Source organism: Bombina bombina, chromosome 1 (assembly GCF_027579735.1).
Source record: "Bombina bombina isolate aBomBom1 chromosome 1, aBomBom1.pri, whole genome shotgun sequence".
Lineage (NCBI taxonomy): Eukaryota > Metazoa > Chordata > Amphibia > Anura > Bombinatoridae > Bombina > Bombina bombina.
In genome coordinates this window covers 486,943,505-486,966,474 of record NC_069499.1, presented here as the reverse complement: position 1 = coordinate 486,966,474, position 22,970 = coordinate 486,943,505, and the positions used below count along the sequence as shown (strand labels likewise).

General features: G+C 39.5%; 1 protein-coding gene across 1 annotated transcript in view; it reads left to right on the top strand.

Annotated features, from left to right (window-relative positions):
- Positions 1–22,970, top strand: part of ITGAV (integrin subunit alpha V) — a 242,984-nt gene that overhangs the window by 94,338 nt on the left and 125,676 nt on the right. Inside the window, exons 8-13 of the mRNA XM_053698539.1 lie at positions 4,313–4,357; positions 5,822–5,865; positions 5,995–6,051; positions 8,333–8,385; positions 8,947–9,152; positions 22,564–22,755. Coding sequence (XP_053554514.1) covers positions 4,313–4,357; positions 5,822–5,865; positions 5,995–6,051; positions 8,333–8,385; positions 8,947–9,152; positions 22,564–22,755 — 597 coding nt within the window. The remainder of the gene's footprint in view (positions 1–4,312; positions 4,358–5,821; positions 5,866–5,994; positions 6,052–8,332; positions 8,386–8,946; positions 9,153–22,563; positions 22,756–22,970) is intronic.

Here is a 22,970-nt window from a genome sequence, read left to right as displayed (position 1 = left end):
CTTTACTCTACTATCTTTCTTATTTCTTCCTCCTATACTTGGCTATACGTGATACTGGGAAGGTCAGGGAAGTAGGAGAGATATTTAAGCTTTTGGTGTGAGGTTTCTTTGCCTCTTCCTGGTGGCCAGGTGATGTAATTCCCTCAAGAAAGGTTTTCCTTCCTAAGATGGGAGAGTCTACTACTTCATTCCTTACTCTTGGGAAATACATCACCTGGCCACCAGGAGGAGGCAACGAACCCCAGCCAAAGGCTTAAATATCCCTCCCACTTCCTCATTACCCCAGTCATTCTTTGCCTTTCGTCAAGTTATAAGGTACCTAATGTTGTAACTCTTTGTCGGAACTCATTGAGGTGGAGTCTCCCCTCAAGGATTTTCAAGACAGAATTAAAGCTCTGAGAATTGCTAATTATTTTATTTGTGATGCGAACATGCAAATTATTTGCCTAAATGCAAAGGCCTCTGGCTTTGCGGTCCTAGCCCGCCGGGCGCTCTGGTTGAAGTCTTGGTCTGTGGATATGACTTCTAAGTCCAGACTCCTTTCTTTTCCCTTCAAGGGAAAGATTTTATTTGGTCTAGGCCTGGACTCCATTATTTCTACGGTTAACAGAGGCAAGGGTGCCTTCCTACCGCAAGATAAGAAGAACAAGTCTAAGGGACGACAATCTTCTAACTTTCGTTCTGACAAATCCCAATGACTACAATCCTCCTCCAAGCCCGAGCAACCCAAGAGTGCTTGGAAGCCGGCTCAGTCCTGGAATAAATCCAAGCAGAATAAGAAGCCTGCCGAAAACAAATCGGCATGAAGGGGCAGCCCCCGACCCGGGATCGGAACGTGTAGGGGCAGACTGTCTCTATTTTCAGACGCCTAGGTTAAGGACGTACAGGATCTGTGGGTCCTGGAGGTGGTATCTCAGGGATGCAAGATAGGCTTCAAATCTCATCCGCCAAGGGGCAGATTCCTTCTCTCGAATCTGTCTACCAGACCAGAAAAGAGGGATGCCTTTCTAGGGTGCGTTTCTGGTTCTATCCTTCTTAGGAGTTGTTGTCTTGGTGCCTATCGAAGAAAGAGGTTTGGGATTTTATAGATTTGGGCATTTTAGATAGATCTGAAGGACGCTTACCTTCCTGTTCCAATCCACAGGGAATACTTTCAGTTCCTGAGGTTTGCATTCCTGGACCAGCACTTCCAGTTCATTGCCCTTCCGTTTGGCCTAGCTACTGCTCCAAAAATCTTTACGAAGGTTCTGGGGGCTCTTCTAGCCATTGCCAGAACTCAGGGTATTGCAGTAGCCCCATACTTGGACGATATTCTGGTGCACGCATCATCTTTTCGTCTTGCGGAAGAATTCTCGGAGTCCCTTCTCAGTCTTCTTCGATCACATGGATGGAAGATAAACTTGGAAAAGAGTTCTCTTATCCCAAGTACCAGGGGGGAATTCATTGATACTATAATAGACTCCATATCCATGAGGATATTTCTAACAGACCAGAGACAATGCAAGCTAACTTCAGAATGTCTTGCCCTCCGGACCTCCTTGAGTCCCTCTGTGGCTCAGTGTATGGAGGTGATTGGTCTCATGGTGTCCTGCATGGACATCATTCCTTTTGCCAGGTTCCGTCTCAGACCTTTACAAATGTGCATGCTGAGGTAGTGGAACGGTGATCATTTAGATCTGTGTCAAAAGATTGTATTATACAGCAGGTCGAGAGAATCGCTCTCTTGGTGACTCTGTCCAGATCATCTGTCCTTAGGGACATGCTTTTTATGACCATCCTGGGAAATTGTGACTACGAACGCCAACCTATCCAGATGGGGAGCCGTTTGGGGTGCCAGAAAGGCACAGGGGTTGTGGACTCAGGAGGAGTCCTCCCTCCCGATAAATATTTTGAAACTATGGGCAATCTTCAAGGCCTTGAAGGCTTGGCCACTTCTGGGTTCGTCCCAGTTTATCAGATTCCAATCATACAATATAACCTTGGTGGCTTACATCAACCATCAGGGGGGGAACAAGAAGTTCCTTGGCGATGAAGGAAGTATCTCAGATTCTGGAGTGGGCGGAGGCCCACAGCTGTTCGTTGTCAGTGATCCACATTCCGGGTGTGGACAACTGGGAGGCAGATTTTCTCAGCAGGCAATCCTTCCATCCAAGGGAATGGTCTCTCCATCTCAAGGTGTTTGCAGAGATATGCAGCAAGTGAGTGACGCCGGAGATAGATCTCATGGTGTCCCGTCTCAATACCAAGCTACCCAGGTACGGGTCGAGGGATCCCCAAGCGGATCTAATAGTTGCACTAGCAGTGCCCTGGAGGTTCAAACATATCTTTCTCCTCCATTACCACTTCTTTCTCGAATGGTGGCCTGCATCAAGCAGGAGCAGGTATCAGTAATCCCAATTTCTCCATCGTGGTTTGCGGATCTATTGGGGATGTCCTCATCTCCTCTGTGGAAGTTACCTTCTGTACCTGCTGATACAAGGTCCATTTGTTCATCAAAATCTAGATTCTCTGAGGCTGACTGCGTGGAGATTAAACGCTTAGTCTTAGCCAAGAGAGCATTCTCTGATAGTGTCATTGATGCTCTTATTCAAGCTCATAAACCAATTTCTCGGGGTATTTACCACAAGGTGTGGAAGACCTATTTATTCTGGTGTGAAGACCGTGGTTTTTCCTGGCACAGAGTTAAGGTTGCCAGGATCTTATCTTTTCTCCAGGATGGGCTGGAGAAGGGCCTTTCTGCTAGTTCCCTGAGGGGACAAATTTTGTCCCTGTCGGTTTTATTGCACAAGAGACTGGATGAGCTTCCAGACTTGCAGTCCTTTGTTAAGGCTCTGATTAGGATCAGACCTGTGTTTTGATCTGGGGCTCCTCCTTAAAGCCTAAATCTTGTTCTTCGAGTTTTGCAACAGGTTCCGTTTGAGCCTCTGCATTCCGTTGACATTAAATTGTTATCTTGGAAGGTTCTCTTTTTATTGGCTATCACGCAGAGTTTCTGAGATCTCTGCTTTGCAATGTGAGCCCCCTTATCTAATTTTTTATGCAGATAAGGCAGTTTTACGTACTAAATTAGGTTTTCTTCCTAAGGTTGTGTCAGATCGCAACATCAATCAGGAGATTGTGGTTCCTTCCTTGTGTCCTAATCCTACTTCATCGAAGGAATGCGTACTTCACAATTTGGATGTGGTTCGCGCCTTGAAGTTCTATCTTCAGGCTACTAAGGAGTTTAGACAATATTCCTCTTTGTTTGTTTATTCGGGGATGTGTAAGGGGCAGAAGACTACTTCAACTTCCCTATCTTTTTGGTTAAGGAGTGTCATCCGCTTTGCTTACGAGACAGCAGGACATTGTCCTCCTGAGAGGATAACGGCTCATTCCACTAGAGCAGTGGCTTCCTCTTGGGCCTTTAAGAACGAGGCCTCTATGGATCAGATTTGTAAAGTGGCTACCTGGTGATCCTTACATACTTTTTCAAAATTTTACAAGTTTGATGTTTTGCTTCGGCTGAAGCAGCTTTCGGGAGAAAAGTTTTGCAGGCTGTGGTGCCCTCAGAATAGGGTCCGCCTCTTTCTTTTTGTTTCCTCACGTTATTTATTCAGTGTCCTCTGGAGCTTGGGTATAGTTTTCCCAACAGTAAGCAATGAAGCCGTGGACTCTCCCTATCTTAGGAAAGAAAACATTATTTATGCTTACCAGATAAATTCCTTTCCTTCCGGATAGGGAGAGTCCACGGCCCCCGCACATTTTTTCTTATATATGGGTGGTCCCCTATTATTTATTTTATTCTTCTGGCACCATTTATAACCTAATGTTTCTACTACTTTTCCTTGTTTCCTCTGCAGAATGACTGGGGTAATGAGGAAGTGGGAGGGATATTTAAGCCTTTGGCTGTGATGTCTTTGCCTCCTCCTGGTGGCCAGGTGATGTATTTCCCAACAGTAAGGAATGAAGCCATAGACTCTCCCTATCCGGAAAGAAAGGAATTTATTTGGTAAGCATAAATTGTGTTTTTCGTGGACTATCACCACCAAGAAAGAAAGGAATTTATCAGGTAAGAATAAATTGCTTTTTGTTTTTTTTACAATAGTAGTAAGATTATTTTACCCTCAACAAACTTATGTATAACAACACATTTTTAAACTCACCTGCTCTATTTATATGTTGCATAGTGAAGCTAATAGCATAATTCCCAGTTTTATGTTTTGGCAGTCTCATTTATAATATGCACTATGTCCAATGATCAGGAATAAAGTTAGTTTTCAGAATTTCTACATTAATTCAAATATTTCTTAATTACCATTTGCTTTATTCACAGGATATTCAGTGGCAGTAGGGGATTTTAATGGAGACGGGATTGAAGGTATGATTATATTTTTTATATTCTTAAAAAAACAACTTTTATTATCATATCATTATAACATCATTTTTGATCCCACTGAAGTTTAGTAGACTAGCAAAGTTAAAGGAATGATGTAAATCGATCAAAGTACTGATGTTGAGACAAGTATTTATACATATTTGGCCCATTCTCAAATGAATTGCTTACTCTTAAAGGGACATTATAAACTCGATTTTTCTTTGCATAAATGTTTTGTAGATGATCCATTTATATAGCCTATACAGCTTTTTTTTTTTTTAGTTTTCCTTATTTTTAAATAACATTGCGCTGATTTTCAGTTACTTTTTATATGGAGAAAAGAACCGCTTATTCAGTTACTTTTTATATGGAGAAAAGACATTTCTTTCTGACCCCGCTTAGTCAGTTACTTTTTATATGGAGAAAAGACATTTCTTTCTGACCTCATTATAACGAACTGATTGGGACTGCTCTATACAGACTGTATGTTTTTTATCTGTGGGAATTTATATCAATTGTATTTTTTAGTAATTAAATATTAGTATTCGTTTTGGGGAGACGTCCCCTTTTATATATAATATTGTATGCATATGTGTTTTTATTAAATTTTATAAGTGCTTGATACCTTTGGCTTTTTTAGCGCCTCCCTTAGTACCTGTATTATTCTCTCTGATTTTAGACAATTGTAGGGATATTTGTCTTTTTAAGGGGGTGTTTGGTTATCTATTTGGCCTAGCGCACCTATCTCTCCCTTTTACTTCACTGATTTTCAGACTCCTAACCAATCCCTAAAGTTTTAGGAGAATACCGACAGATACCTACTCCAGCTTGCTCCTGTTTATCTAAATAGTCTTTTGATATGCAGAGAAAGGGGGAGTGTCTGAATATTTCCCAGTTTCAGTGGGTGTTCTAGCTAATCCTTTTAACAGAGCTAGACTGGGAGCTTCTAAGTAAGTTTTTAAACAGTTTTATACTGGATTTTTATATCAGTATCTGTGCATTTTATCCTTAATAGTAGTGTCTATTACATGCAGTATATGAAAATTGGTGTATACTGTCCCTTTAAGGAAAAAATATATAGTTCAATAACAATTATATCCTGTATATGAAAGCGTAACAATTAAATGCCATTTTACTTGGAAAAGGATGAGTTGTTTAAATGTAACTAGAGATGTATGCTTGTGCACTAGTACTGCATTTGGGCTGTAGTAACAACGCCCACATCTTTATTCTCAGTGGTAGTTAGACAGACACACACATATAACTGGGAAGTGCACTCTCACTATCCAGCAAAAAGACAAAGTATGAGGGTGCAATATTAATCAATATAAAAGCCCACCACGAATGCACTCACTGGATTTGTGGTGGACCACACACGCACTTTAAAATGTATATTTAAAGAAATATAATAATCAAAGTACATTTTTAATTTTTTTAATCATGGTAATTTTGTTTTTCTTTATTTAGATTTTGTCTCTGGCGTGCCAAGAGCTGCAAAAACAATAGGCATGGTGAGGTCACTTCCTTTTATATGGTACTGCATAATTTTCTTATTTATAAGACTACAAACAATTGATGGTAGTGGTATTAATGATTTACATTCACTTTCTGTGTTAATAGCCATTTTCCTTTTATCATAGGTGTCTATTTATGATGGTGGTAATATGGCATCATTGCACAATTTTACTGGAGACCAGGTATATAAGCGATTTGCTCTCTCATTTCTATGTAACTGTGACATCCTTATATAAAATTTAACACAAACCGCTACACCCACAGTTTCTTTTCATATTTGTTTATAGAAATCAGAATTGAGCAGCACACCACTAATTCATGTGGAACTTCTAAATGGATTTTTGAAAATAAAAGGAGTCAACTCTGACAACCCATGCTATGGGCACATTTAGCGACAATTAACCAATTAGTTGATGACTAAGGTTGTTTTATGGTTCAATAATTTGTATGAGATTTTGTCACATAAAAGTCAACTTTGTGTTGCTTATGTTTAGTTATTCAGAATGAATCAACTTTGTAATATACTTTTTTTATTTGTTTTTACCCCTTTAATATGTAATTTAGCTCTGAAAATTGATTCTCTAATTCCCAAAACCTGAAATGGACCCCGATATGTTTCTATAATTTTATTTTAATAAATTTATATTAATATACTTTATAACCTCTAAATTTGCCTGTTTCTAAGCCCCAGCAGGTCGCCCTTATCAATGCTTTTTAAATCTTAAACAACTACTAGGTAGTGCTAGTTCATATGTGCCATATAGATAACCTTGTGCTCTCTACTATGGAGAATAATAATGGTTATGCAGGAACCAGCACTGATTGGCTAAAATGCAAGATTGTAAAAAAAGCACTGAGATAAGGGTTAGTCTGCAGCGGCTTGGATACAGGTAATCATAGAAGTAAAAAGTATGTTAATATAACAGTGTTGATTATGCAAAACTGGGGAATGGGTAATAAAGGGATTATTTATATTTTTAAACAATAACAATTTCCAAGTAGACTGTCCCTTTAAAAGGGGCATTAAACTTCTGGGTACAACTACAGTAGCACGGTTACTACTCGGCATGCTAGTGTTTTTCCCCCCTCTGTTCCTGCAGCTATTCAAATCATACAAAAGTGTTGGTTAGTGAAGTTCTCCATCCTCACACTGGGTGCAGCCATCTTGGAGTTTAAGTATTCTTGTACCCCATGACAGAAGTGGTGCACATTCACAGATCAGTGATATTGGTGTCTTGTTGACAAGCTATATAATGCACTTCAGTTAACATTCACGACACAGAGAAGGAGCTCTACATTTTTGCAGCGGCTGCATTTTACTCTAATTATTATGGCTAAGCGTTTTAATTTTTAACTGCTAAACTTTGTAAAAAAACACCAAACTCTTCTGATTCTCTGTTGTGCAAACTAATACAAAGTGCAAGGTACAGCTGTCAAAAAGCCAGTAACGTCACTGATCTGTGAAAGTGCTTCTTTCACAGAAAGCAACAATACGTGTGTCCCAAGATGGCGGTACCCAGCATAAAGACACAGAGCTTTACAACTGGCTTCTGGAATGGTTTTAAAGAGAGCTGCAGGTACAGGAGGAAAAATAATAGTTCCTGTTACTGTACTTGTACAGTTTTATTGTCCCTTTAATCACAGATTGGCTCTTCCAAATAAGGCAAATCGTGGAGTTTGGGTGTTGAAAAACTGTTTCAGTAAAAAGGATGTTCATTTTGTTTTAAAAATGTTTAGACTTGGCTGAAATGTCCATTGTATAGCAAGAAAATAATAATGTCTTGTTGTTATAAGGTGTTTACTGTGCCTTTTAAGCTTGAGCATAGCTAGTAGCTCATATTTGTATTCAAACAACTTTGCTCAGCCAAGGTAATGCGTATTCCGGTCTTATGTCAGGCGCCTTCAGATGGTGCTTATCCACCAATAGAACTGAAGGCATTGTGCTACCAGTGAGCATTAGTAGGAAGTACACAACAGATTCTACTGTATTAGTTTACATTTAAACCGTTTTCAGTGTTTAAATGCTTCTCTTTTGTATGTATGGTAGATATTGTTTATGTCCCTATTTAATATTGAGCCCACAAACATGGATACTTCAGATTCCTTGTCCTCTCTTTACAGTCATTTTAAACAAGGTGACACAGTTGTGCTGATTATATGCCGATCATCAGGCACTAGAAGACTTAACTTATCTTTGACTTTTTGCTTATGTTTTTGGTCAAGGGTATAATATACATTAAACTAAACAACAATGTATTAGGCATATGAAAGTGTACTATGTAATTTTTTTTTTTTTAAGCTTATTACATTTACTTTAAAACTAGAAGAATCTGCATGTTTGTGTAAAACTCACCCATGTGGACATATCTGACTCCTAGTACACATTTACTTGCTGCAACCACTGAAACATGTAAGATATTTCCAGAGGAGACATGTTTGATAAATGACATTTTTTTATGTTAGATGGCTGCCTACTTTGGATATTCTGTGGCTACAACTGATATCAATGGAGATGGGTAAGTGCGCCTCTGGTAAACATCACATTACACAAACTATTGTAAAGCCAGTGCTATAGACCACACTTACAAGCCTTTGTATGCTCTGAGTTGTGACATCATGCACCTGCCTGCAGCATACATATGTAATACACTCTGGCTGTACAAGCAAATACACAAATATGCCATGTCTTGGTTTAATGCAGAATGAGAAAGTTAAAGGACAAAATAAACAGGCTATAAGCTGAAGATTAGTTTAGAAATTAATATGTATTACTATACTGAAAGAGTAGTAGATATGCAATAAACTTTTTTCTTTTTTTCAAATTTATTTATTTAAATGTTATTGTTTTACAGACATGTATAAGAATAATCACATTTCCATACATTCTTAAATTTCTAAAAAAACATACATTTCTACAGTACTACTTATATAATCAGTGCAGATAAGATATATTTCCTTATACAGCTTTTCATAAACTTTTCTAATAAATTATTTGTTTCTTCAAACCTCATTGAGACAACGTGAAATGTTGTGTTTTTACCACCTCAGTAAGTCACCGGTGTGTGTCTGTTATACAGATTAGTGGATTTGTTTATTGGAGCACCTCTGTTTATGGAGCGTGGATCAGACGGCAAGCTTCAGGAAGTGGGACAGGTGTACGTTTATCTGCAGCAAAGCACACATGTACTTCAGCATTTGCTCAAAATAAACGGATTTGAGGTCTTTGCAAGATTTGGCAGTTCTATTGCACCTCTTGGAGATGTGGATCAAGATGGCTTTAATGGTAAGAAACTTTTTCTTTTACATAATGTTACCTCATCAGATACATTCATCTGCTTGTTCTAATCCTATTGACATGAGCAAAATATATTGAGACTATGCTTTGAGTGCACTATTCTTTTTCAAATGTTTTTTTTTTCTTTCAATAAAGGGATATTTTTATCCAGTGAGGGGGACAGGTGGACATTTAGTATTCTAACATATATATTAAACTGTGAAATATGATCTCTTCTTAGACTGATAATGTATTGGTAAGCACAATTTAAAAGGAAGACATACATTATATGTTAATATTAATAGATCACTTGATTGTTCGTTTAAATCTGGTGGGGGGGGGGGGTAAATTGCATGTTCCACTTTTGCACACAATATATTTCTTTCTTTCCTGCCTCTATACTTCTCCTGCCACCCTCAAATGGCTGGTCTGATGCAGATTATAAGAAGCAATTCTATACATGTTTCAAACACAGAGCATCTGAAGACATTTATTACTTATTTATTATTTATTATTTGATAAGAATAAATTGAGTGAACAGAGGACAAATCTAAATCAAATCAAGATTTGTTGTGACCACCTTTGCCTTCAAAACAACATCAGGTTTTCTAGGTACACCTGCACTCCGTTTTTTAAGTAACTTGGTAGGTAGTTCCAAACATCTTGGATAACTAACAGTTCTTCTGTGGATTTAGGCAGCCTCAGCTACTTCTGCTTCTTCATGCAATCCCAGACAGACTCTATATTGAGATCAGGGCTCTGTGGGGGCCACACCAACATTTTCAGGACTCCTTGTTCTTTTTGCTGAAGATAGTTCTTAATGATTTTGGCTTTATTTTTGGGGTAATTTTCATGCTGTAGAATAAATTTGGGGCCAATCAGATGCCTCCCAGATGATATTGCATGAAGTTCCTGGCAGGCTGCTTCTCTTTCTGTTTTGCATGACCCTGGGGATAGTCTAATAATACAACACATTTCTCCAACATAGGTGTGTCCGGTCCACGGCGTCATCCTTACTTGTGGGGATATTCTCTTCCCCAACAGGAAATGGCAAAGAGCCCAGCAAAGCTGGTCACATGATCCCTCCTAGGCTCCGCCTTCCCCAGTCATTCTCTTTGCCGTTGCACAGGCAACATCTCCATGGAGATGGCTCAGAGTTTTTTGGTGTTTAAATGTAGTTTTTATTCTTCTATCAAGAGTTTGTTATTTTAAAATAGTGCTGGTATGTACTATTTACTCTGAAACAGAAAAGGGATGAAGATTTCTGTTTGTAAGAGGAAAATGATTTTAGCAACCGTTACTAAAATCGATGGCTGTTTCCACACAGGACTGTTGAGAGGAATTAACTTCAGTTGGGGGAAACAGTGAGCAGACTTTGGCTGCTTGAGGTATGACACATTTCTAACAAGACTTGGTAATGCTGGAAGCTGTCATTTTCCCTATGGGATCCGGTAAGCCATTTTCTTAATTTTTAATATAAGAATAAAAGGGCTTCACAAGGGCTTTAAAGACTGGTAGACATTTTTCTGGGCCAAAACGATTACTTTATAAGCATATTTATTGGTTTATAACTTTGGAGAGTTATTTTAATCTTGGGAATTTTATTAAAAAAACGGCAGGCACTGTATTGGACACCTTTTTCACTGGGGGCCTTTTCTAGTCATAGGCAGAGCCTCATTTTCGCGCCACTAATGCGCAGTTATTTTTGAGAAGCAAGGCATGCAGATGCATGTGTGAGGAGCTCGGATCCACTGAAAAAGCTTATTGAAGGCGTCATTTGGTATCGTATTCCCCTCTGGGCTTGGTTGGGTCTCAGCAAAGCAGATACCAGGGACTGTATAGGGGTTAAATGTAAAAACGGCTCCGGTTCCGTTATTTTAAGAGTTAAAGCTTTCAAATTTGGTGTGCAATACTTTTAAGGCTTTATGACACTGTGGTGAATTTTGGTGAATTTTGAACATTTCCTTCATACTTTTGCGTATATTCAGTAAAAAAGTGTGTTCAGTTTAAAATTTAAAGAGACAGTAACGGTTTTATTTTAAAACGTTTTTTGTGCTTTGTTATCAAGTTTATGCCTATTAACATGTCTGAACTATCAGATAGACGATGTTCTGTATGTTCGGAAGCCAAGGTTCCTCTCCATTTAAATATATGTGATGAATGTGACAAACAAAGTAGGGACAATGATGCCACTGATAATAATGTTGCCCAAAATGATTCCTTAAGTGAGGGGAGTAAGCATGGTACTGCATCATCTCCTTCTATGTCTACACCAGTCTTGCCCACTCAGGAGGTCCCTAGTGAATCTAGTGCGCCAATCCTCCTTACTATGCAACAATTAACGGCTGTAATGGATAATTCTATTAAAAACATTTTAGCCAAAATGCCCACTTATCAGCGAAAGCGCAACTGCTCTGTTTTAGATACTGAAGAGCATGAGGACGCTGATGATAATGGTTCTGACATGCCCTTACACCAGTCTGAAGGGGCTAGGGAGGTTTTGTCTGAGGGAGAAATTTCAGATTCAGGAAAAATTTCTCAACAAGCTGAACCTGACGTTATTACATTTAAATTTAAATTGGAACATCTCCGCGCTCTGCTTAAGGAGGTGTTATCTACTCTGGATGATTGTGACAATTTGGTCATTCCAGAGAAATTATGTAAGATGGACAGGTTCCTAGAGGTCCCGGTGCCCCCCGAAGCTTTTCCTATACCCAAGCGGGTGGCGGACATTGTAAATAAAGAATGGGAAAGGCCCGGCATACCTTTTGTCCCTCCCCCTATATTTAAGAAATTATTTCCTATGGTCGACCCCAGGAACGACTTATGGCAGACAGTCCCCAAGGTCGAGGGGGCGGTTTCTACTCTAAACAAACGCACCACTATCCCTATAGAAGATAGTTGTGCTTTCAAAGATCCTATGGATAAAAAATTAGAGGGTTTGCTTAAAAAGATGTTTGTTCAGCAAGGTTACCTTCTACAACCAATTTCATGCATTGTTCCTGTCACTACAGCAGCGTGTTTCTGGTTCGAGGAACTAGAAAAGTCGCTCAATCAAGCATCCTCTTATGAGGAGGTTATGGACAGAGTTCAAGCACTTAAGTTGGCTAACTCTTTTACCTTAGACGCCACTTTGCAATTAGCTAGATTAGCGGCGAAAAATCCAGGTTTTGCTATTGTGGCGCGCAGAGCGCTTTGGCTGAAGTCTTGGTCAGCGGATGTGTCCTCCAAGAACAGATTGCTTAACATCCCTTTCAAGGGGAAAACGCTGTTTGGCCCTGACTTGAAAGAGATTATTTCAGACATCACTGGGGGAAAGGGCCACGCCCTTCCTCAGGATAGGTCTTTTAAGGCTAAAAATAAAACAAATTTTCGTCCCTTTCGCAGAAACGGACCAGCCTCAAATTCTACATCCTCTAAGCAAGAGGGTAATTCTTCTCAAACCAAGCCAGCCTGGAGACCGATGCAAGGCTGGAACAAAGGTAAGCAGGCCAAGAAGCCCGCTACCGCTACCAAGACAGCATGAGATGCTGGCCCCCGATCCGGGACCGGATCTGGTGGGGGGCAGACTCTCTCTCTTCGCTCAGGCTTGGGCAAGAGATGTTCAGGATCCTTGGGCGCTAGAAATAGTTTCTCAAGGTTATCTCCTGGAATTCAAGGAACTACCCCCAAGGGGAAGGTTCCACAGGTCTCAATTGTCTTCAGACCAAATAAAAAGACAGGCATTCTTACATTGTGTAGAAGACCTGTTAAAAATGGGAGTGATTCATCCTGTTCCATTAGGAGAACAACAGATGGGGTTTTACTCCAACCTGTTCATAGTTCCCAAAAAAGAGGGAACATTCAGGCCAATTTTGGATCTCAAGATCCTAAACAAATTTCTCAAGGTCCCATCGTTCAAGATGGAAACCATTTGGACAATTCTTCCTACCATCCAGGAAGGTCAATTCATGACCACGGTGGATTTAAAGGATGCGTATCTACATATTCCTATCCACAAGGAACATCATCGGTTCCTAAGATTCGCCTTTCTGGACAAGCATTACCAGTTTGTGGCACTTCCATTCGGACTAGCCACTGCTCCAAGAATTTTCACAAAGGTACTAGGGTCCCTTCTAGCGGTGCTAAGGCCAAGGGGCATTGCAGTAGTACCCTACTTGGACGACATACTGATTCAAGCGTCGTCTCTACCACAAGCAAAGGCTCATACGGACATTGTCCTAGCCTTTCTCAGATCTCACGGGTGGAAAGTGAACGTAGAAAAAAGTTCTCTATTCCCGTCAACAAGAGTTCCCTTCTTGGGAACAATAATAGACTCCTTGGAAATGAAGATTTTTCTGACAGAAACCAGAAAATCAAAACTTCTAAGCTCTTGTCAAGTACTTCATTCTGTTCTTCTTCCTTCCATAGCGCAGTGCATGGAAGTAATAGGTTTGATGGTTGCGGCAATGGACATAGTTCCTTTTGCGCGAATTCATCTAAGACCATTACAACTGTGCATGCTCAGACAGTGGAATGGGGATTATACAGATTTGTCCCCGACGATCCAAGTAGATCAGAGGACCAGAGATTCACTCCGTTGGTGGCTGACCCTGGACAACCTGTCCCAAGGGATGAGCTTCAGAAGACCAGAGTGGGTCATTGTAACGACCGACGCCAGCCTGGTGGGCTGGGGCACGGTCTGGAAACACCTGAAGGCTCAGGGTCTATGGTCTCGGGAAGAATCTCTTCTCCCGATAAACATTCTGGAACTGAGAGCGATATTCAATGCTCTCAAGGCTTGGCCTCAACTAGCAAAGGCCAAATTCATAAGGTTTCAATCAGACAACATGACGACTGTTGCATATATCAACCATCAGGGGGGAACAAGGAGTTCCCTGGCGATGGAAGAAGTGACCAAAGTAATTCAATGGGCGGAGCTTCACTCCTGCCACTTGTCTGCAATCCACATCCCAGGAGTGGAAAATTGGGAAGCGGATTTTCTGAGTCGTCAGACATTTCATCCGGGGGAGTGGGAACTCCATCCGGAAATCTTTGCCCAAATAACTCAATTATGGGGCATTCCAGACATGGATCTGATGGCGTCTCGTCAGAACTTCAAGGTTCCTTGCTACGGGTCCAGATCCAGGGATCCCAAGGCGACTCTAGTAGATGCACTAGTAGCGCCCTGGACCTTCAACCTAGTTTATGTGTTCCCACCGTTTCCTCTCATTCCCAGGCTGGTAGCCAGGATCAATCAAGAGAGGGCTTCGGTGATCTTGATAGCTCCTGCGTGGCCACGCAGAACTTGGTATGCAGACCTGGTGAATATGTCATCGGCTCCACCATGGAAGCTACCTTTGAGACGGGACCTTCTTGTTCAAGGTCCGTTCGAACATCCGAATCTGGCATCACTCCAACTGACTGCTTGGAGATTGAACGCTTGATTTTATCAAAGCGTGGGTTCTCAGATTCTGTCATTGATACTCTTATTCAGGCTAGAAAGCCTGTAACTAGAAAAATTTACCATAAAGTATGGAAGAAATATATATGTTGGTGCGAATCGAAAGGATTCCCATGGAACAGGGTAAAAATTCCTAAGATTCTATCCTTTCTACAAGAGGGTTTGGAGAAAGAATTATCTGCAAGTTCTTTGAAGGGACAGATTTCTGCTTTATCTGTTTTACTTCACAAGAAGCTGGCGGCTGTGCCAGATGTTCAGGCTTTTGTTCAGGCTCTGGTTAGAATCAAGCCTGTTTACAAACCTTTGACTCCTCCTTGGAGTCTCAATTTAGTTCTTTCAGTTCTTCAAGGGGTTCCGTTAGAACCCTTACATTCCGTAGATATTAAGTTATTATCTTGGAAAGTTTTGTTTTTGGTTGCAATTTCTTCTGCTAGAAGAGTTTGAGTTATCTGCTCTGCAGTGTTCTCCTCCTTATCTGGTGTTCCATGCAGATAAGGTGGTTTTGCGTACTAAACCTGGTTTTCTTCCGAAAGTTGTTTCTAACAAAAATATTAACCAGGAGATAGTTGTGCCTTCTTTGTGTCCGAATCCAGTTTCAAAGAAGGAACGTTTGTTGCACAATTTGGATGTAGTTCGGGCTCTAAAATTCTATTTAGAGGCTACAAAGGATTTCAGACAAACATCTTCCTTGTTTGTTGTTTATTCTGGTAAAAGGAGAGGTCAAAAAGCAACTGCTACCTCTCTCTCTTTTTGGCTTAAAAGCATCATCAGATTGGCTTTTGAGACTGCCGGACGGCAGCCTCCTGAAAGAATCACAGCTCATTCCACTAGGGCTGTGGCTTCCACATGGGCCTTCAAGAACGAGGCTTCTGTTGATCAGATATGTAAGGCAGCGACTTGGTCTTCACTGCACACTTTTACCAAATTTTACAAATTTGATACTTTTGCTTCTTCTGAGGCTATTTTTGGGAGAAAGGTTTTGCAAGCCGTGGTGCCTTCCATCTAGGTGACCTGATTTGCTCCCTCCCATCATCCGTGTCCTAAAGCTTTGGTATTGGTTCCCACAAGTAAGGATGACGCCGTGGACCGGACACACCGATGTTGGAGAAAACAGAATTTATGTTTACCTGATAAATTACTTTCTCCAACGGTGTGTCCGGTCCACGGCCCGCCCTGGTTTTTTAATCAGGTCTGATGATTTAATTTCTCTAACTACAGTCACCACGGTATCATATGATTTCTCCTATGCAAATATTCCTCCTTTACGTCGGTCGAATGACTGGGGAAGGCGGAGCCTAGGAGGGATCATGTGACCAGCTTTGCTGGGCTCTTTGCCATTTCCTGTTGGGGAAGAGAATATCCCCACAAGTAAGGATGACGCCGTGGACCGGACACACCGTTGGAGAAAGTAATTTATCAGGTAAACATAAATTCTGTTTTTCCCCTTAGGGAGACCCTGAGTGCACCTGTGCCCCAAATGGTGTAGCATTACAAGGCTCAATATTAGCCAATCTCCTAGTAACCTGGATCAGAGCGTATAATAAGAGTAGTATTTACTAATTTTCAGCAGCTTACTCCCACTGTTGGCTCAAATTCATATACAGCGGCTAATGCTTAAAAAACGGGAAGATCCAGGCTCCCTGCTCTCACCCGTCCTAGAGCACACTTGGCTGATGCGTACTTGGTGCTGCTCCTGCTCGACAAGCCTCACCTCCACAGCTGGCGCGGGACCTCCACGTCACTCAGGATGGGCCAAACTCCGCTCCGGGTGATGACGTCACTTGCGGCAGCCGTCTTCAGGGGATACGGTAATCGCTGCGAGATAGCGATAAACTCCTGCTGTCCAGGTAAATGATAATGTCTGGGATCACTTCACCTATTGCTCCACTCCCAAAAGGCCAACGATAAATGTAAAGAAGAGTTCAGGAGGAGCAATATAAAGTTAAAACTTGACTTTTATTCCATATAGATAAAAACGTGAAACAGGATTCCACAAACCCCAAATCTTCAGCTGTTTCCTTGAAGATTTGGGCTTTGTTGAATGCTGTTTCACGTTTTTATCTATATGGAATAAAAGTCAAGTTTTAACTTTATATTGCTCCTAGGGATAGTCTACCTAAGGGTGATGGGGGAAACCAGATGTGGTTGCCCAATGTGCTTAGAGGGATATATCTGCACCTCACTGACTAAGCCCAGAGAAGGCCGAAACGATCGTCTGGGGTTGCCATTTTCCTTGTTCAGAGGAGAATTGCTTGGTATTTCTGGGCTGAACTGACCATGTCGGCGGGATCAGACTGATATACTACAGGAAAGTTTTCCTCTGTGAAAAGCACAATTGAGCAGAAAGAAGCTACTCTCAGGTGGCAACCGGGCCATAGAACAAGCTATTGAGATGCTGTTCGTTCCTGGCAGACTGATTCTCTTTCTGTTTTGCGTATTTGGTATAACTACCTTGGCCCCCCCTGTTCTATGGGGTCAAAATGAACGCATTGCGTGGATCTGATTTACCCGCCGTAATTCACGTATTGTTGTATCAACTTTGTTACATAAATGCACTAAAAAAACACCCATAAAAACTTGTGTCTAATCTGTCTCAGAAACAATCGAATTTCTCACATCAGCAGAATGTTGTACTCATTGACAAAATTCTGGAATATTAAAAGTACATCTATGGAAATTGTGTAAAACAAACATTGGGTGCACGAAAAAGAAATTATTGGGCAAAAAATAATTGACGCAGTAAGTGCCCAAGGACCAACAAGGAAATATGTGGATTCTTGTAAAAATAGGTTCAATGACATCAAGCGTCAACAAAATCTAAAATAGCCAAAGAAAAACAATCGGCATGGGGTTCTGGCAGAGGCCCACCATTTGTCGCTGATAAACTCAGTAGACTGGGTACAGAGGTCGTTGAAGGCATCACTAATAATAGTGATATGAGTGGTAAATATAATATTTTTTTGTTTATTTTTATAATTAATCTGCTTTTATTATATCTGTTATGTACTTAGCCTTTAATGAAAAGCAAGTTTTAATATTAAACAAAATTTTTTACAAATATCTCTTAGTTCCACTTTCCCAAGTTGGTCAAGTAGATATAACAGAGGCACTATAGATAAGGCCATAGATGATTGTTCTTGATTATATTTTAAAATTGTGCCATGGTCATTTCTCCTTAAAATCACATTATGGTTTAGTGACGTTGGTCACAAGGATCCTGGTTATCAGAGACAGGAGGGGAGGTAGCTGGAGAGCTCTAGAAGCAAAGACTGCATGATTTACACCTTGCAATAAGTGCATTCCACTTGTGAGTATCTTTACTTTTGGAGAACTACTTAGGAGGGTATTTTGGTGATTGCTACACCCAGACAGTGCTAGTTCATGCGTGCCATATAGATAAAATTGTGTTGCCTAATAATTGCTACAGCCAGACACTGCTAGTTCATGCGTCTCAAATAGATAAAATTGTGTTCCTTAATGATTGCTACAGAGAGACAGTGCTATTTCAATAATCTCACGGTTATTGAACCGTACGAGGAAGGAAAACTCTTGGCACTTTTTTTTTTCTTCTGGTGCCTGGATAGCCCTTCTTCCTCTAAGTTGTAATAAATGGAGGATAAATAGATGAAATAGTGTCTTCATGTTTAACAGATCTGAAGTTGAATTGTTCAGGGACTTATTTATAGTATTCTTCCTGGCGTCAGTCTCAGACCCACTATTGATTTCTATTGTGTTCACCACCTAATTGGAAATCCACAAAGTTGACGCCAAAATTATGAGTGGATATCTTGTTTTTTTTATAACTTTTGATTATGAGAAGTTTTTTTTGTGGTGAACGATGACATATTCGCTAGAAAAAAAAGGATTGGTTCGAACATTGGCGTATAAGTACGATTGCATATTTAAAATTCCAGATTTTTTAATTTGGTTGCAGGTTTGTACATTTTGATTTGCGTGGATTTAGATGCAAAATTACACACCGACAGAAAATGTAATACTCGGTACATGGGGCCCCTTGTGTCTTGTTGCTGTGCTCAGTCTTGCCTAGGTGTATGAATTTTTGACATTAAACTGTTTTCAGCAACCTCACCTTGTTAGCAGAGTTTGGCTGTTCCTCACCCAGTTTTATTCCTCCTACACAGCTGTTTCTGTTTCAGTTAATGACTGGGTTTCAACCTACATATTACATTGATAATCATTAGCACCTATTTGGTATAATTGTTTAATCATGCACCTGACTATACGCCTACAAAATCCCTGTGTACCTAGAATAATTTATGCAGTTTTGAAGGCACAGAGTGGTCACACCAAATATTGATTTTATTTACATTTTTCTTAACTCGCTTTACGTTTTATTTAATACAAAAAAATAACCTATTAACATTCTATTTTTTAAAGCATTCTTAATTTACACCATATTTTCACACCTGCCTAAAATGTTTGCACATTACTGTATATGTATGTTTTTGTTACTTTGTTATTGTCTCAATGAGTGTAAAACATAATCTCATAAGGCCCCTCACAGGAAAAAGGTCAGACTTACCGGCTTGATATTTAAACCTATGATCTATGTGATCCTTGAACTGTAATGTTCTTCAGATTTGTGTCCCTTTCCCCAATGTTACTCCTTATGTTCCTATGCCATTTAGATGTTCTTTTCTCCTCTCCATTCCCTTTTAAAACCATTATTGTCCACTCTATTCAAATGAAGGGAATCAAAGGAAATTTGATTTGTTTTATTTAGTAAAGTAAAGAGTGTTAGACAGATAAACAGCTATTTAGCTAATCAGGCATAGCATTCTAACATTTTTATGCCAATTTTAAAAAGTCAAAGATGGTTATGTTCTTACTTAAAGTGATGTATCAGTGACTGCTCTGCCTCACAAAGTCTGTGGCGTAAGTTGTCACATACTGCAGCTTTCATTAAAGGGACATAAGGATCATAACTGAAATGTGCATGGGTGTATTTCAGTTTCAGTAATAGAGGCATTTTTGTAATATAGTTCTATTAGTAACAATGTTACTAGTAATAGTTATTACTGCTTCAGTAGCATATGCACATTAGCTGTTAAAACACCCATACACCAGTTGTCAAACACCACACCTACTCAGAGAATCGGTAGTGGCTTGTAGGCCACACACCACCGCTTGCTCTCTGAGTAGATGCAGTATTTGAATGTACAGGAAATGTGTGTATGCCGCTTAACCAGTAATAACTTTTTATTAGAAGGATTTTTTCTTACAAAAATGCTTGTAAGCAGAACTTAAATGCATGCATAGATATTTCAATGTTGACCATTATATCTAGATGAATACTGTATATAATTATATAGTATAAAATAATTTATATATAATGTTTGCAAGTTTAACAACAAGATTTAACACAGATATTTAGCAGTTTCGTATTGTTCTGCCACACTCCTTGCATCACTTGCTGTTTGCTCCTCTGTTAGTAAATATTGCATTAAAGGGACATTAAACTGCTGAGCACAACTACAAAAGTAAATAGTAACTACTTACTGTGTTATTGCATTTCATCCTGTTCCTATAGCTCTTCAAATCAGTCTTCCTGTCTTTTAATAGCTTAAAGGTGCCAGATACTGAAGCTCTGCCTCTTTATACTGGGCGCCGCCATCTTGGAGCTCAGGTATTCTCTTAGCCTGAGACAGAAGCAGTGCACACTAACAGATCACTGATATTGTCCACTTTTGGACAGCTGTATCATTTGCCTGGAGTTAGTGTGCATGATACATTGTGTGCATTTTTGCATTTTTACAGAGTTACACAAAATATATTTGCAAAAGCACTGAGCACTAATATAGAGTAATACAGCCACTGCAAAAATGTAAAGCTCCTGCTCTGTGTCATGCACCCTAACTTGAAGCACATTATACAGCTGTCAAAAAATTGACAACCTCATTGATATGTAAGTGCACACAGCTTCTGTCACAGCGTGAGAATATTTGAGCTCCAAGTATGAAGAGGCGGAGCTTCAATTTTTTGCAGTTGTGCTCAGCAGTTTAATGTCCCTTTTAATAGAGGAATATTTGAAGGGACAGGAAACCCCAACATATTTTCTTTCATGATTTGGATAGAACATACAATTTATTTGTTTTTATCAAATTTGGTTTATTGTTTTGTTATCCTTTGCTAAAGGGACAGCATTGCACTACTGGCAGCTAGATGAACGCACTTAGGGCGAGATTACGAGTGCTGCGCTAACAGTTATGCGCAATGGATATCGGGTTTATCGTGGTTGTTTGTGCACTTCTGATGTAGCTCTCGTATTACAAGTTGAAAGTAAACGTGATCGCTTGAGCTCAATTGAATTTAACGCTCGTCAGTATAGCGCAACCTCAGAGCTCTGGTTAACTGTTTTCCAAAACCAAAAAGTGTCCAAAAATACATCAAAAATACATTGGCAAGTACAGTTTACACTCATAATAACACTAATAAATGTTATTTAAAAAAAATCTTACACAAAAAAAGTTATAAGGGCTTAAATACTGTATATGAGGCGTCTCATGTTTTAGTAAAAAAAAAAGACATGCAAAGGGTTTTAACATTGAGTGAGATACATACATACATACACATGTCTAAATATTTATATGTATGTATATATGTCTGTGTGTACATATGTATTTATGTATATATGCATTTACAGACATATATACACACATAAATACATACTGTATGTATACATATATAGAAGTGCATTGAAGCCCTTTGCTGGTGAGTAGATGAAAACATGAAAAAACATATTAATGCAATATTCATATTTAATAAAGTGTTATACTGTGCATTTACTGTAAATATTTCACATTCCAAAGTTCTTCACATAGGGAATATGTTCTTTGTACCAAAATGCCATCAGATATATATCGAAATAAGTATTTATAAATAGGGACATTACTTTTGGATTTTCGATGTTTGGAGAGTGCTGACGATTATTCTAGTGTGGACTTTCTCACCATTTGGACACTATAATTGTATATTGGTTTGTTTGTATTGCGCCCTCTCATTTTGAAATATTTTTGTATTTCTGAATTGTGCATTTATAAATAAATAGATCATATTCTTCTGTGTGAAGAACATTGTAATGTGAAATATTAATATTTTCTTGTCTGGTTTAGCACGCAAGTAGGGTGTGTTATTTTTCCACTTTGTTTGCTCCGTTGACTACTATAGGGGAATACGTTAACGCGGTAATAATATTCTAACTTCGGCTTTTTGTGTGCATTGGGTTAGTGCGCAATAAATAACATTTTTAAGTTGTAATATGAGTGCTACCCGAAGCGCGTCAAAAGCTTATTTTTAGCGGAGTTAGTGCACAAGCGGGAGTGTTAAATACTGCTCCCCTTTGTTCTGGCCCTTATTTAACCAATCACAAGAGACACAGATGTGTGCAGGCACCAATCAGCTGCTAGCTCTCACTACTGTAGGATATGTGCATATTCTTTTTCAACAAGAGGTACGAAGCGAACAAAGCACATTTGAAAATATAAGTGAATGTAAAAGTGTCTTAAAATGTCATGCTCTATTTGAATCGTGCAAGATTAAAGTTTGACTTTCCTATCCCTTTAAGAACAATCCCATATAGTAGTCTCTCACAGCATTATCGTTCTAATTCATCAGTCAATTTGCAAAAATTGCATGAACTTCAACATTTAGTAAACACAAAATAACATTACAGAGACACAAATGTTAGTTGAACAGTGGGAGGTTTAAAACTCTGATATTTAGCAATATTGAAATAATGTGGTTAGGGTATAAACTGTACAGGAATAAAGCAGCAGATAGGATGAAACATTAATATATAAGGGAGGGTATTAGTTGTCATCTCGTAGAACTTGCTTACTTTCTCTTTAACTTTGCTATTGCCTGCTTGCTCATTGCCCCAAGCAGAGACCTTTAAACGTGTCAGGATTTTATGTGGTCATGTTACATTAAAATTAAGCTTTTTTTATTTTATTAAAGACATTGCTATAGCTGCCCCATATGGTGGAGAACACAAGAGAGGTCTTGTTTACATTTACAATGGAAGACCGACAGGTGTGAGCTCGGTACCATCTCAGGTCATTGAAGGACAGTGGGCCTCAAAAACTATGCCCCCAAGCTTTGGCTACTCATTAAAAGGGGCTACAGATGTTGATCAGAATGGATACCCAGGTATTTTCCTTTTGTATTGTATTCCCTTAGAACTTGTACCAGGTCTTCTTTCCATATACAGTTCTAGAACCCAGGAATCTGTGAAATTTATCTATAAAGCTTTGTGACTGAGGGCTATTAGTATGTAAGTTTATTTGTTGTGTACATTCTAACACTGGGTTAATGTTATTGATACATTTATCTATTTTGTTATCACCTCATTATATATTATTGTT